Genomic DNA, 16,028 nt, shown 5'->3' with positions numbered 1-16,028 from the left:
AAAATGCCATAACATCACAGTGTTTTTATAGTGTGTCAGAAGATGTTAGAAAAGGTCGGTGGAGTATTGGATTGAGTGATGGTTCAGGTGAAAAAAGCCAGAGGGATTTATGACTTCTGCTCCATGTTTTTACCTGCACTGTATTGGTGTTAGTGTGGGATTTCTGAATGCCAACATCTCTGGGTCTGAACGCTCCTGTTTACGGCCCCAAATTGCATATATAGTGGTAACTTTCTAAACGTGGACCAGCAGATGCCAGGGTCCCAGTCTGTGTCTCTCTGTGTGGATTTGTTATTTAGCAATTTAGAACAGATTGGGTGACTGATGTATGGAGAGCAGTTTTACGGCCCCAACCACATGTGGATTCTTGTGGCAGGAAATCAATGCGCTGTTTGAAATTGTAGTGCAGACCTAAATCTTTGTAAAAATGTACTCATGCAAGAGGTCTGTATGTCAGAGTCTGTCAGCCAGCATCATAGGACACAACAGAGAGAACATTTTTCAGTTAAATTCAGCTTCTTGTTGTGCAGTTAACATGGCTTTCAGTAAACTCCTGTGTGTGTCTGCGTGCCCTCAGCTCTGCTTTGTGTGGGCGGGCAGACATTAACCAGTTTGTGCAGAGTGGTCAGGTGTTTTTGGTGAGACATTTTTTTCTATTGTGTAGCTCACTTTGTATCTTTGTCTCACTTGTGTGTCATGACCTTGATTTTCCCTCCATCCCTCTGATACTTGACACCTTTTTCCACCCTTCTTGTTAAACTCATCTAATCTGCTCCTATTGTATAAACCCTGTGAGCTTATTTTTGTCTCTCATTTGATGTTTACTTCTCTCTCTTCTTTTTTTTCTGTTTTTCCCCATCTCTCGCACGAGCACATGCATGGAGGCAGCCCCACGCTTTATTTGCCATATAGCGCACACGCACACAAAGCCTATCACCCTCCCTCTCCTCTGCCCATTTCTCTCTCTCTTTCTCTCTCTCTCTCTTTGAAGAATGCTGCTCTCCCAAATATTCTCCTGCTATTTTGTGCTGCTCCCATTTGTTTCATCTAAAAATTTAACCCAGAGGATTTGTCAACATGTCAGCAAGCCAGTTAAGAAGATATAATTGTCAAAGTGAAAGCTTAAAAATAGCAGCTATTATGTCTTTTTTGTGTTCAGGCAGTATTTTCCATTATTATCTAGTTTTGTTCTTTGTTAAATTGAGTTATAGATCTTCTTAATACTTTAAAATGTAGTAGGTCTGTTTTATTATTGCTTCCTTTCTTTCTATATGCCAGACTATTCTTAACTATGCAAGAAACACATCAGAATGTTTTATTTCGTCACCCTTTTTCATACCCCCTTCACTCCACAGTTTGTCAGCCTCACTTAAGTTGACTAATTGATACATCACACACGTCACATCAGGTCTCAGCTCTGGCAGAGATCAGCGTCTCGCTGGAGACTTGACAGATGTGACTGCGCATGATGCCAGCCTCAGCCCATTTTCGTTTCTCCGTCCACCGCCAGCTCCAGCCTGAAGTCAACAGACGGCATTACAGTGCACACAGCGGGGGGTTGAATGTGAAGTGGCAGAGCAAGAAAAGAAAGAGTGGGGGATGAATAAAGAGAGAGGAAGACAGATTAAAAAAAAGGAGAGAAGTTAAAGATCCAGGCATGGACTATGAAAGAGAATAACACTATAGAAGAAGAGAGAGGGCGTGTCTGCAGTCATTTCTGAATTATACCTCACACTTTACAGAACAAATGCCCGATTTAAAGAATTAAATCTCTTTATCCCTGCTCCACTGTCAATATGTAGGTTTTCCATATTGAGCAGAATGGGGCCAATGAGAAGACGCTTTTACCAATCATCGATTTTTTTGTGATCTGTTTGATCTTAATGTAACAGTGCTATTTGTTATTATGAGTCAAAAACTATTTCCCATACAATCACTTTAGTTTCTTTCACAGCATTTCTTAATGCACAGCATGACATTTTAATATTTTTTGCTTAAATATAGTCTCTGTGGTGTGATACTACAAAAACACAGACAAAACACCAGGCATTTTTCTGCCGAAAGTTGTAGCTGGTGATCAGATGCCTCTACGATTATCAGAGTCAGTTGGTGGTAGTGTACCAGAAAATGTGAAAGCTGCTTCAAGTTTCGATAGAATGATATTCTCCTGCTTCTGTCTCCTTAGCAACTGCATTTGTGAAAACAAAAAAAAAAAGGCTGTAGAGAGGTAGAGACAGAAAAGGTCAGACAGCATCAAGAGATTCAGGAGAAGATGTTGCCATGAGCTGTTTCAGATTTTCTCCCGCGAACACCCACTTCTTTTTTCAGACTCCCTTCATATTCAGATGTAGTGGTGCAGGAAGTGAAGCCATGAGACCACAGAGTTTGTGAATTATACATGGTTTACATTCTTTATTAATAGGCCATTAAGTTACTGCAGGAATCATATTCGGAGGAGAATAAGATGGCTTCATTATGAAAGTAGTTCAGGATAAATTTGATGTTGATTTGGACAAGTTACTTCGCAGTGAAAGGAGGATACCACAAAAGAGAAATTAGAAAATATGAGCGTCTGTATGTTGATGTTTTCATCTTTTAAAACTGGTGTGAGGATCTCTTGTTATAAAAAATATAAAAATAGATGGATCAAGGCAGATGAAAACATGTGTGCCAGTGAAGAAAATGCAAACATTTTCGTCAACATCAATTCCTGACATACCTGTGGACATGAAACCAAAACAATGATCTTGTCAGCTGGTGAAACATTATTTTAATCATGCCATCTCCTGGCAGACAATTAATCTAGATCACTTTCAGTCTTTCACTTCTCGTCCTTCTCACCTCACCTCGACTTTCACTGTTGTTGCCTTGGCTGCTCCTCCACCCACTCCCCATCTTTGTCGCCCCTGTCTCGCACCACAGATCACACACTCCCCCCTGTCTCCTCTCTCTATTCTCCCAACAGCAGTGTTTTATGTGTGCGGGACTTCATTGCAGGCTCCCCGGGGGATTGTTGCCTCAGCTCTCTGCTCCTCCATTGTTACAGCTTTTGGCTGCAAAACTTTTCAAGTCGGAGGGAGGTAAACAGAGAGGGAGAGACAAAAACATGGAGAAAACTGGGAAACCATTGTAAGAGAACTGTGGCAAATGGCCGAGTAAGCATTTTTATAACAAAATGCGTATATACAGAATGCATTTTATCACTTTAAATTAGCTCAGGGGATTTAACAGAACCATTTTTATGTGTTTCACTAGAACTGGGATACCACCAGTATAACACCAGTATATGCAAATCAGTGGATTTAGGCTACTTCAAAAACTAGTCCATACCAATCAATATGTCTGATAAGCCTCCCAGATGTGTTTGACATGTTTTACAATTCTAAATTTTGCAATATACATGTATCTTTTAAATCCTAGGTTTCATTAAGGCCTTGGACACTTGTGCGCTGCATTCTTCCACCGTCCTGGCTGATTTAAGGTGGGAAGAGGGGGCTCTGAGCTGGTGTTTGGGGAGCAATAATGTCAGCTTGATTAAGCAGGAATAGTGCTCAAAGCCGCAGACAGATGGAAAGCTGACTCCTCCAAAAAAAAAAAAAAAAACTGTGGATGAAACCCCCGGGTTTGAGAATAGCCGCGGGGGTTAGAGGGGAGCCCTAAATCGCGATGTGGGGCGAGGAGAGGAGGGGGCACGGCACGGCCGGTACGGCCTCTCCCCTGTAAAAATGAAATGTTTGATCTCCGGCAGCCGCGACGGGGTCAGCAGGGCACGAGGACTCCGCGTACAGCTGTATGATAATGAGCCGCTCGCGCCAGGTCCACGCGGTCGGCAGGTGGCGTGGAGAGAGTAAAGGAACGGCACGAGCGTGCTGCTGCTGTTGGCTGACAGTCTCATATGCACTCGCGTGGGACGCGCGTGTGTTTCCTCCGCACCTTCAAGTTAATAACCTGTTGGCTATTAGAGTTGCTGTAATGCATTAGCGCATCAGTATATTTATTTATTCTTATTTATTTTGTTAACATTGAACTCGAAATGCTGTTGGATTCCAGTGTGGTAAAGATGAAGATATTTGGCAGACTGGACTTTACACTGGTGAGAAACGGTTTTGTTTTGTTTCTGTTCCTTTAGCCTACAGTCAGTTTTCATGATCTCACTGGTCCCACTCACATAATATGTATTTTACATTTGAGATAAATGCAGTACAAGAGTTCAAATACAAGAATTATGTGCTGTGTGTCCATATATGTAGATGTTGCTCTTTTTAATCAGTTTGTAAAGATGGAGTTTAGAAAGTAAAGTTTTCTCTGCAGAGGCCTGTTTCAAAATGTATAGGGCAGCTTGTATGTAAACGCTGCTTTTGCATCTACTGGAAACACCTCGAGCTTTAAATGTGTCGGCAGCCAGCCAGGAGACAGACTGTTGTCTCACATCCCACCATGTTTTTTGCATCACATCACACAAACCTGTAATGATTACACACAGGATATTGCTTATGACCAATATGGCAATTTACTACTTTTCTCAAGGTACCACATGCTACTATGGGCTGTCTCTGAATCATAGCTGTTTACACTGATCTACACGAAGCTGGAAGAAAAATAGATCAATTTGAGTTTAAATTTCTAGTAACGTTGAATATGAAAATGCTGTTTGTGACTGTTGTGGCATCTGGGACGATCAATGAAAAGGCCTCTGTACTTTTAGCAAAGTTAAAAGGGTACTGAAAGTATATGATGACATCAGCGTGCAATTACACAGTCAGTGGGGTTTTCTGAGGGAGAACACATAGAATTATTCAATGATCTTTTCAAGAGAAGAGATACAGCATGGGCCTGTGTGTGTGTGTGTGTGTGTGTGTGTGTGTGTGTGTGTGTGTGTGTCTGCCTATGTGAGCAGCTTAGCCATATGTCCAGTATCATCTCACACCCCAAACCAAAGGCCTCCTTAACAATAATGAAACCTAACCTCAGCCTTGACTCTCATTTAAATCATTATGTTTATGTGTTATTCTCCTCATTGAGCAGGTGGCGTCTGGCTTTAAATACCTGTCTTTAAAAAATCCAACTCTCTGTGGACAAAGCTGATAAGAAAATAGAGATGGTTTCAGCTGACAGGTAGAGAGGCACAGATTTGATGTGATCTTCAAAAGTAAACTCATGAACAGGTGGCCAGTGTAAAAGGGAAACAGATTGATGTTTGTGGAGGGATACACAGACACATTTCAGAAAGAAAAGGTATAAAGGTAAAGAGGAGTAGTTCAGCAGACGCATTGTGTCAGTACAGCTACTGTATCTGGTGCCGATAAGGCCCTATCTCTGGACTTTTACCACTCCGCAGCATCACCTGGCCTGGTCTTTATGCAGTTGATTAGTTAAGGCTGTTCATGTCTGAGCCGCCAAGAAACTGGCTGCGGTGGACGACGTACGACATCCACAGGAACCAACCAAATCATGGAAATGTGGCCTTTCCCCTTGGGCCCTCACTGAAAATGAGGTTACACAGTGGAGAAGAAGCCAGGCCATATCATTTATGTGCCTTTGTGTTCTCCCTACAGGACTTTTCCTATGATGACCCCAAGTTGGAATTCAATGTGGATGCACCCAATGGTGTGGTCATGGAGGGCTACCTCTTCAAGAGAGCCAGCAACGCTTTCAAGACCTGGAACAGGTAAAAGAGAAGTGACAAGAAGAGAGCATAATGAAATCTAATTAAAGCTCATGAAATAACTAGAAGGCATGCAAACAGTTAAAATAGTGTGGTAACAATCAAAAGACACATATTGTTAGGAAAAAGCTTGGTTTGTTAAATTTTAATTAAATTATATTCAAAGCTTACACCTATTTCTCAGAGCCCAAATGACAAAGTCCTGGACAAAGTTTGGTTTTCAAGGGGAGAATGTAATGCTCTCTATTGGTCTTTGCTTTATTCCCACAGTTAGACCCTAGCAGAGCAGATTGCACTATGCAGACATTTGATTGATTATGTCTCTCTTACAGAAAGTGATTTCATACTTTCTCCTCCCTACAGGCGGTGGTTTTCTATACAAAACAGCCAGCTGGTCTACCAAAAGAAACTCAAGGTACAGTTTGAATTTGTAAATTAAGTAAACAAGATTAAATAAATAGTTTTCACAGACAGACAACCTTCAAGACATCAGGCCTCCAGCTACAGCTGACACGGAGGAATTGCAATTTCGGGTTGTCTGTCTGTCCGTCCCATTCTTGTGACACCTCTGTAACGCTTTGATAGAATTTCCTCAAATTTTGGTAAAAACATTGACTTGGACTCGAGGACAAACTGATTTGATTTTTTTGTGGTCAAAAGCATTTTTTGGCCTCACTGATGTGATATGTCAGGAATGCTTGAAGGGACTTCCTTCACATTTGATACAAACATTCACTTGGACTCAAAGATGAACTGATTAGGTTTTGACAGCCAAAGATAAAGGTCACTTTGAGCATACAAAACATGGTTTTGGCCATAACTCAAGAATTTGCACGGTAATTAACTGCAAATGGACTGCTTTGTTTTGGCATAGGCATATAACCATAAGGTGGTAATTCTGGTCTTGCAAGGATTTTTCATCACTGAAATTAAACTATAGTCAAGCAGTGTTTGACAGTTTAGAGGTATCTATGTAAGGGTAGATTTCCCCCCCCAAAAAAACAGAGTCTTAATTTACCCAAAATCTTACAATTTACAAAATAGGCTACAAAGGTCTTAACCAATAAAATAGGTCAACTAAAGCCACTCACAGGCTTCTTTCTGTATTTAGTCTCTCTGCTTTTAGTGGGTGTGTCCTCACAAGATGTATTGCTCCAACAGCAACAATCACCGCTGGCACTGATAACTCGCAGAAAACAACAATTAACTAACAACTAATGTGCTGCCAGATCTACCAAATGAACTATAAAGATGATGTTTTAGTGTTTCTATTTACTGATGAGCAATGCGGACATGATATGCATGAGGTTAACAGACAGGTAAACGAGATCAAGAAACAAAACAAAGAAAACAAAGGAGAGTTGCTAAATCAACCGTGTGGCTGATTATTTGCATATTAGTCTTTAAGAAAGGTAGGTATGCGCTGACATGTCTTTCCGTGCCAGCTGCAAGGAGAGTAACCTGTTTGGTGTAACTTAGCAGTTAATAGGTCAACATTGTTTTGACACTCCTCTCTGTCAATGACAGGATTCCTTGACAGTGGTGGTGGAGGATCTGAGGCTGTGCTCGGTCAAACCGTGTGAAGACAATGAGAGGAGGTTCTGCTTTGAGGTGGTTTCACCCACCAAGTAAGAAAGAGAACCTTTTCAGATTTCCTTTTACATCACTGTTTAATTCTGAATGATCTAGAGAGCTCAATTACATGTAGATTAATAACATCAGAACGGTTATGACATTGAATCTGGCCTCTGTAATCCTCTAGGAGCTGTATGCTGCAGGCTGAGTCTGAGAAGCTGCGGCAAGCTTGGATCCAGGCGGTCCAGGCAAGCATTGCCTCTGCGTACAAAGACATCAGCGACAATTACTACATTGAGGTATGAACATGCACCTGTGTGTGCATACAGGAAAAAGTTAGACAATACTGTGACACACACTGTGATTTCTTTTCATTACAAACTGGTCCTTGGAAGCTACAGAGTGTCTGTTTCTTACTTGCCCCCCTCTCCCCGTGTTTCTGCAGCGCTTGGACCGGACGGCCTCGCCCTCCACCAGCAGCATCGACTCTGCCAGCGAGCCCAGAGAGAGAGGGGAGAGGGCTGATAGGGGAGTGAGGGGAGGGGGCGAGAGCCTCCTCCAGAGGGTACAGAGCCTGCCAGGCAACGAGCTGTGCTGCGACTGCGGCCAGACAGCTCCGTGCTGGGCCTCCATCAACCTGGGAGTGCTGCTCTGCATCGAGTGCTCGGGGATCCACAGGTAACTGCGCTAACATTAAGAGAGAGTTTGTTTAGAGAGGATGGGGGGACAACAGCAGGTAAGCTGATTAACAATATGTAGGCAAATTGTTTAACTTACAAACTGGTTTCGTCTGTGCAAAATAACTATTAACAGCAAAGCATTCCAGGAAATGAACCAGCTCTTATCTAAACAAGGTTTTTAACACAACAACAACATCAAAAGCATTTCCATGTTTTAGAGGTGGCTATATATGGTAATAAAATCTAGTCTTGACCTTTACAGAGGGGAAATCCTCACACTGAGCTTCCTCTTTGCTCATGTCACGTCATGCTGAAGGGTCACATACCCTGTTTCTGCTTTATTTTATTTATACAGCAGAACTATCTACGTTAGAGCGTCACTTCTCATTCACCGGTGATGTTGCAGATATGCTGGTGGTAGTCAGACACCGCTTTCCATTACATTATCAAGTACCAAAGAAATCATCACACCTATTTTGAACCGGAATCATAAAGATGTGATGAAAATATAGGTTTATTACACTGATATATAAAAAAATAAAAGCAATAATCTGCAGGAGTCCAAACTGGATTTAAAGTCAGTGGCATGGGTGTTTAAGTAATAGCTCAGCTCTAGAGATAGAGATCAGAGTCTCTAGGGTGTTGAGAAAACAGAAAAGTCTGACAATAATTTCTGATGTCTCTCACCTCAGGTAGTTGTAATAAAAGAGGCGAAAGTAAAAATCTGCTTGTAATAAGATGTAAACTTCACACCCTTCCCTTGCTTTATATAATCTTTTCTCTCTTCTTCTTGTTTCTTTGTAGGAGTTTAGGCGTCCATTGCTCTAAAGTGCGTTCACTGACGTTAGACTCGTGGGAGCCGGAGTTACTCAAGGTGCATCTCTCCGACACATTTGCCCACAGCTTTTTCTGTCTGTGCTGTGATATTTTTCCCATGACAGTTGCATATATAATTCCCTTCAGTGCATTGCTGAAAGGATTTGAACCTTTTCCGTTTCTGTCTCTGTCTCTTCTCTTTTCCTCTTTCTTTCTTCTTTCACATGTAGCTGATGTGTGAACTGGGAAACACTGTGATTAACCACATTTATGAGGGAAGCTGTGAGGAACTAGGAGCAAAAAAACCTGGACCGTCCAGTTCAAGGTCAGTCTTTTACTCAAAAAGACGAGCATGTGGAGAGAGAAAAAAAACTTGACTGTATATCTCATTATTAGATACCTTGGGACATGGTGCATTCATGGAAGTCTGAAGACAGTTAGATTAAAAGAAGTCTCTTCACTGACTCACACCTGGTTGTCTGAGTTTACCACCTTACTGCACTACTCAAGCTAGACTACATCCAATTATCAGTTTGTGATCGTCTCCCTCCAGGCAAGAGAAAGAAGCTTGGATCAAGTCCAAGTATGTGGAGAAACGCTTTCTGAAGAAAATGAGTGGCAGTGAGTCACTGGTGGAGGGCGAAAGGAAGTCCCGACCCTGGACAGTGAAGAAGTGCCAGCGACACAACAGCTCTGTTCGGGCCCCCAACAAGGCCCGAAGGAAATACCACCGCTACGAGCCAGGCAGCGCCTCGCCTGCAAACCTCTCAGCAGGTCAGTGCATTGACCTCATTGGGTTTCATGCCATCTGTAGTAATAAACCTTACCTCGAGGCTCATGAAATCAAGAGCAGTGGGATGTCCATACAGTAAATATATGTGTAGCCTAGACTGAAAGCTTGTGATTTTTTGTCCTTCTGCAGCAGCGGCAGCAAAGTTTCGCCGGGACTCCCTATTCTGTCCAGATGAGCTGGACTCACTATTTTCCTACTTCGACACCGGCTCTGGTCCTCGCAGTAAGTCCAACACACATCTACACACATCCCTTGTGAGTCTATTTCAGATTTTCAGTAAAGATTTGGGTAAGAGCTTCTTACTGGGATGCAATAATTCATAAATTGAAGATCTTATTGCAATTTCTGACATGTTTTCTATTTCTTGCGCAGTCACTGCTGGTGATGTTGTGTGCATGTGTGTGAGCAGTACAGTGTGCGCCGTGTAATGATTAACGTGTCCGTGGCTTGGCGATGCTTGGCCCCGCAGGTCTTAGCAGCGACAGCGGCCTGGGAGGAAGTACAGACGGCAGCACTGACATCCTGGTTTTTGGCTCGGTGGTGGATAGTGTCACAGAAGAAGGTATGTGTGTTTACACAAGAGTATAATCATGTTGCCGAGAATATAAAGTTTTTTATAGTAGAGGAGAATACTGGCACCAATATGAGTTACTCAGTAACCCATTTATACCTGGAAGAAGTGCATTCATCAATAAAGATCAAAGTCAAACGAGTCTGAAATGTTCTCTGGTTGATTGTAATAAACTGTTAGTATGAATCGAAATTGCATAAAGACCTAGACAAACTTAAAGAACACTGGTATTATCCCTCAAATGAAACCATGCCACATTCGTTAAGAGGGTTTTAAAATTTTCCATTTACACCTTTCCTTTTTTTTCCATCATTGTTGTCGTCCTGTTTCCTGACCGACCCTCAGAGGAGGAGTCTGAGGAGTCATCCAGCGGTGAGGTGGAGATCGAGCAGGAGATGTCCTCGGACCCCGAGGATCAGAGGGAACTGCACCCCGGGGCGCTCCTCCACCGGTCCTCGCGCCTGCACAACCTGCCGCTCATGGCCGAGGCGCTGGCACACGGCGCTGACGTGCATGCGGCAAGTGAGGAGGAGGAGGGGAAAACGCCACTCATACAGGCCGTGATCGGGGTGAGAAACTGTTCGGTTTTTGATTTTATTGCCATTTCTGTTGTTGTTGTTGACTCACATTCCCTGAACTTGAGGCAGGGAAAGCTTATCTGTTTGAGTCAAAACTTAATAAAGAGGGAATAAAAACCAGTCTCAGTAATGCTAAACAACCTAACCTTGGACAAATAAACTAAAATAACTAACTCTCTCTGTCTCTCTGCTAGGGCTCTCTGATAGCTTGTGAGTTCCTGCTACAGAACGGAGCCGACGTGAACCAGAGGGACATGAGGGGCAGAGGCCCCCTGCACCATGCCACCTATCTGGGGCGAACTGGGTAAGAGATGCCAACATCAACAGAAGGGACAGGTTAAGACGCATTTGCTTTCCCTGTGAATCCTTATCCATGGTCTGGCTCACACGAGCTCAGTTCAGTGACTCACCACATGGGACGAGGATTCCCTCACATTTCCAGTATTTCTTTGGGATTGCGTGAGATAAACATTTTCTTCTGAAACTTCTAACAGACAGTTTTCTTTTCATTTTCAGAGGCTATAATCTTTGTCCTACATTCTTGTACAGTTTTGACTTGATGTCTCACATCATGAATCATTGCATAGAAAAAAATGAATGGCAAATCCATCAGTTTACCAGTTGATCTGCTCCTCCTGCTATTTATTCCATGTGCTTTTATTCTCCAAATACACTGTATCTTTCCCATTTTTGGTGTTGGCAACCAGTGTATTAATCTCTTTCTTTTCTGTCTCTACTTTTTGTTTTGTACAGTCAGGTGTGTCTGTTTCTGAAGAGAGGAGCATCACAGACGGAGGTGGATGAGCAGGGTCACGACCCCTTAAGTATTGCTGTCCAGGCCGCCAATGCAGACATCGTCACCCTGTAAATAACCCCAATTCCTCATAGACCTGAGAGTGTTGCTGTAACATGTATAAACAAATTCTCGGTTAACACTCATAAATTGCGCAATGTTTATGTGTGAGAACTGAAATCAAATGGAAAAACTGAGTGTTAGCTAATTCTTTCCATACACGAGCAACAGCCTGCCACAAATGCCATCACATTTTCTGCAGTGGACTTACTGTAATTAATCTATTTACTGTTTGGAGACTGTTGAATTTCATTTAGTCTCTCATGAGATAGTTAAAGTTTCCAGAAAAAAGTTTATAGCTCACCTTGAGTCAAGATTATTTTTTTCTTTATCTAAATGTTGCTTAATAGGATTTAATTTTTGTTATTATTTTATTTTAAAAGCTGATGATGATGATGACCTTTTACTCTCTTCTTCCATCCCTCCCTATAATATATATATATATATATATATATATATATACACATTTCTCTCTTTTTCTCACCTGCCTCCCTCTCTTTTATCTTCTCATTTTTATGTTTGTCCTTCCCTTCTCTTCTGTCCCCTTCTTGTCATCGACAGATTGCGTCTGGCGCGGATGAACGAGGAGATGCGAGAGGCTGAGGCTCCGCTTGGTCAACCAGGTCAATACCCCAGCAGCAGCCCCACTGAGCAGCAGTATAGGAAGTGCATCCAGGAATTCATCTGCCTCACCATAGACGAATGCTAGTCACTCCTGTGTCCAGGAGCATAGCTTGTGCTCTATACATATATACATACTCTCTCTCTCTCTCTCTCTCTCTCTCTATATATATATATATATATATATATATATATATATAATGTTAGGTTCCCAGTCAGAAGGAATATATATATATATATATATATATATATATATATATATATATATATATATATATATATATATATATATATTCATAACCGAACATAATTGTGTAGACAAAGTTGCCCCTAGACACTGATCTCAAGTCTGTTACTCACATAGATCTAGGCTTATGGGAAACTTCTCTGGGGCCATCTGAGAAGAGAGGACAGTACCACTTGCTTATTGTAGGGGGGTGCGTTGTGTCATAGGGAGACCCCTGATGGACCTTTTTAACTCTACTGACAATACTAGCCACCACCACCCATTTCTAGGATCACCACTACATTTCTGCTTGCCATTACTCAGCACCACCCATGCTATGCTATGCCAGCTACATCACACACACACACAGTAAAAAAATGACTTTTTGGTGTTTTGCTAACAAGGTTATCCTATTATCATAATGTGGTGTAACCTCTTGTGTGAGGGTGTGGGGGTACTATTGCCTAACAGCTCTTACCTCTGAAGAATTTTGCTGCATTAACCCCCATACACTATCTATCCAAACCATCCATGTGACATCCAACTTACCCATCGCTTCTTAATCGGAGATGTAAATATACGTATTCAGAAGATATATGGGTAATCTTTTAACTATGTGCTGTGGCATGAGGTGAAAAAAAATGGTATTTGTTCCATTACTTAAAGAAAAAAGAGTAACTGACAAGCTGCAGTAGAGGTGGGCAGGGTAGTTTACTGTGTATAAAGAGGGGTCAGGAAGGGAAATTTAATGTAAAACTGTGACAAAAATACTGAAGGGCTTGTGTGGGGGTGGGGGGTGGATGGTGGGGGGGGGCGACCCTCACTCGCTTTCTAAGATACTTTGTGACATGATGAGTGAGTGAGTGAGTGAACAGGAGAATAAATGAGCGCATGAGTCAAAGAATACTGAGAGACAGAGTTAAATAATATGATATTATCATACGTTATGTAAAGGAAAAAAAGAAAGAAACTGTGCACTTTTCCCATCTACAGTATTATAATTTCTATTTTCATTCAGTCAGCGTGACTTTTATTTTTTTATTTTTTAAATTGTTCTTGTCCGCTCAAGTTATTGTATATCTATCTATTGTCTTTTTTTCTTTTATTTATGTTTTGTCTCCCCAGAGGACCAGTGCAATGCATTCTTGGGTGCAGTTTTCACCTGCATTTCTGTTAATGATTGTCATTTTAATCTGAAAGCATTACTTGGAATTTATGACAGGAAGTCTTTAGATTATGTCATGTAATACTACTCGTAAAAGACAGTTTGCTTTCATTTTCGCTTTAGAATGGCCTTAGATTGCTATCGGTGCAGTTATTTGGCATTTAAACAAACCACCGAAAGAGATTTTACTGGCTTAACCGTAGAAATTGTAGTTACAGTGTATCATTTTATAAATTAACTGCAGTCATTTGTTGGTTACAAGTGAGGATGATAACTAAAGGTGTGTAAAGGTGATGTGGAGACAAACCAGAGCAGTTAGCACTGCAGTGAGGGAGCGTATAAAACTGGATTTACATCTTCATCCTCAAACAGTTCCTCTGTTCACTGCTATTTACAGACTCATGGGTGTATAACCATAGCTCAGTTTTGTTGTAAATTAGTATCTGTGGTGAGATTATGGAGCACATTTCTTCAGAACAGTTTACACATTGGTGGGGTCAAAGGTTGTATATTTCTGGCTTCCCTCACTGGTCAAACGCTGACAGTGTCCTCTGCATGCTTTGCCAGAATTCTTTTTTGGGGGGAGAAGTTCAACATCATTTGCATTATGAGCATGATGAAATAATCTTATTATGGTTTGATCACATCGTGCAGTGCAGTCCTGTGGAATAAGCGCATGTACCACCGTGACCCCTCTGGTGTCAGACGTTTTCTTCCTTTTTGCACTTCTGTGCCATCCTTCCATCCATGGACCAAATCTGTGGTGACTTCCTCCTTCCTGTTTATTTTTTTCAGTAGGAGTAATTTTGTTGTAATGTTGTGGTTTTATTTTCCTCTGCCAAAGACTTTTTAAAGGGAAAGTGTCTGACATTGTTGTATGATATCACCGTTTTCTTTTTTAAATAACTGAAACTGTTCAGAGTAGATACAGCATAGTCTTACCATGCTTTGTGAAGTGACAGAGTGGTAGAAACACTGTTGGTGTACTCACATGTTCAAAAGAGGTTACAGAAATGTGACTGACCCTGAGAGATTTCAATACGACCGGTAATATTCTGCAATAGTTCGATGTACTGCAAGTAGAACCAGTCTAGGGAGGGGGTGATGTGAAGCTACTGTGACCAAACTGTTAAGGGCCCCACCCCATAGTGGAAGTATTAAATGTTGTGTCCATTGTGTGTATTGACATAGGAGTGGTTAAAGGTGCTGTTCAAAGCAAACATGCTGTAAATAGTACACTTGTGTATTTTAACTCCAAGCCGACTGCCTGCCTCTCAGCATTCAATCACAGATCCTGACTGTCTGATCTGTTTTATGTTTGTCTTTTTATTCTCTTCCAAGACAAAAGAAAAAAAAACCTGTCAGGCAGAACATAGTTCTGTATTACTTGGAGGTGTTCTTCTGTTCACTGACATTTGGATATCTTTGGAATACTTCTTCCTTGTCTTTAGAAGCACTGAGGGGGGGAAAGAAAACAAAATGCATACAATAAAACTGAGAAACTCTTGATGAACTAACCCTGCTTCCTGCTTGTTGCTCTCATTTCTGTTTCCCGTCTCATCTCTTATCTATAACATTCTCTCAACGTTGCAGCAATATATGTTAAAATGTTTTACATAAAATTGATCCTCTAAATGACTAATTCATAAAATGGAAATAGTTTTCATTTCTAGCCATCTAACTATATTGTAATATTGCCAGATGTTGAGAGAATACTATTGTTCACAGTTTGGTCTGGTGTGTCTTTTGGTCTATAACTTTTGGGTAACACTTGGCTTATTCAAAGCAATAAAATGACAACAAATACAACTGAGGTGCACACATGGACACCTCCTGACTGCCAGCACACTATTTAAAGTGTTTAAGGATCTCTATGGGTATTAAAATAGTGCTTCCAGTTTCTAGCCCGTAGCAGCAATACTGTGCCTTGAATAATTCAGTGTCTCCAGTGTGTGAAATGTTGATGCGCATTGTTGCATCATCACTGAAAAAATATTGTTCTCATATGCCAGAAATGCCTTAATTCTTCACCCTACACTAAATGCGAACAACACCTGTCCACCTGAGGAAATAAACACTGACTGACATATCATTGCTTCTGTTACCACAGGGGTTGCCACGGGCAGCAGGAGAGTTAAACCCAAGGATAGAGTGAGTGAAGCCTCCTGGGCTGTCTTACTGAGGGGGACTAGTGTGATACTGTGATTTTCTCTGCTCTGGTGGTTGCGGGTGATCTTTAGCATGTCTCGATCTGTCGCCCTTTCTGTCGTAGGCACACGCACTCTGTCTCTCTCTGGGAAAATATTTGGAGTTGTCTTGATGTTGTGAATCTTATTTGTCTCTTGGGGAGAGGTATTCTGTCCTAAGATGTCATAAGACTCGGCTATAATGCAGTATTCACATACATTTGGAAATATGTAATTTATTCAAAAAATATTCAAACATCCAGTGGGAACTCCTTCACTGAGAATGGGTAAGTATGTTG

The 16,028-nt window shown here is 41.5% G+C and overlaps 1 protein-coding gene across 1 annotated transcript in view; it reads left to right on the top strand.

The window, feature by feature from the left end:
* The window catches only part of LOC108884055 (arf-GAP with coiled-coil, ANK repeat and PH domain-containing protein 3), a 56,335-nt gene extending 41,275 nt beyond the window's left edge, over positions 1-15,060 (top strand). The window contains exons 12-25 of the mRNA XM_018677703.2: positions 5,556-5,668; positions 6,029-6,080; positions 7,193-7,293; positions 7,428-7,539; positions 7,686-7,918; positions 8,725-8,794; positions 8,967-9,061; positions 9,290-9,510; positions 9,659-9,751; positions 9,999-10,091; positions 10,446-10,669; positions 10,873-10,982; positions 11,432-11,542; positions 12,093-15,060. Of these exons, the coding sequence (XP_018533219.1) occupies positions 5,556-5,668; positions 6,029-6,080; positions 7,193-7,293; positions 7,428-7,539; positions 7,686-7,918; positions 8,725-8,794; positions 8,967-9,061; positions 9,290-9,510; positions 9,659-9,751; positions 9,999-10,091; positions 10,446-10,669; positions 10,873-10,982; positions 11,432-11,542; positions 12,093-12,240 (1,776 nt within the window). The 3' untranslated portion in view covers positions 12,241-15,060. The remainder of the gene's footprint in view (positions 1-5,555; positions 5,669-6,028; positions 6,081-7,192; positions 7,294-7,427; positions 7,540-7,685; positions 7,919-8,724; positions 8,795-8,966; positions 9,062-9,289; positions 9,511-9,658; positions 9,752-9,998; positions 10,092-10,445; positions 10,670-10,872; positions 10,983-11,431; positions 11,543-12,092) is intronic.
* The last annotated feature ends 968 nt before the right edge of the window (positions 15,061-16,028 follow it).

This window comes from Lates calcarifer, linkage group LG12, assembly GCF_001640805.2.
Source record: "Lates calcarifer isolate ASB-BC8 linkage group LG12, TLL_Latcal_v3, whole genome shotgun sequence".
Taxonomy (NCBI): domain Eukaryota; kingdom Metazoa; phylum Chordata; class Actinopteri; family Centropomidae; genus Lates; species Lates calcarifer.
Note: the sequence above shows the minus strand (reverse complement) of the source record. Positions and strands in the feature narration are given on the sequence as shown.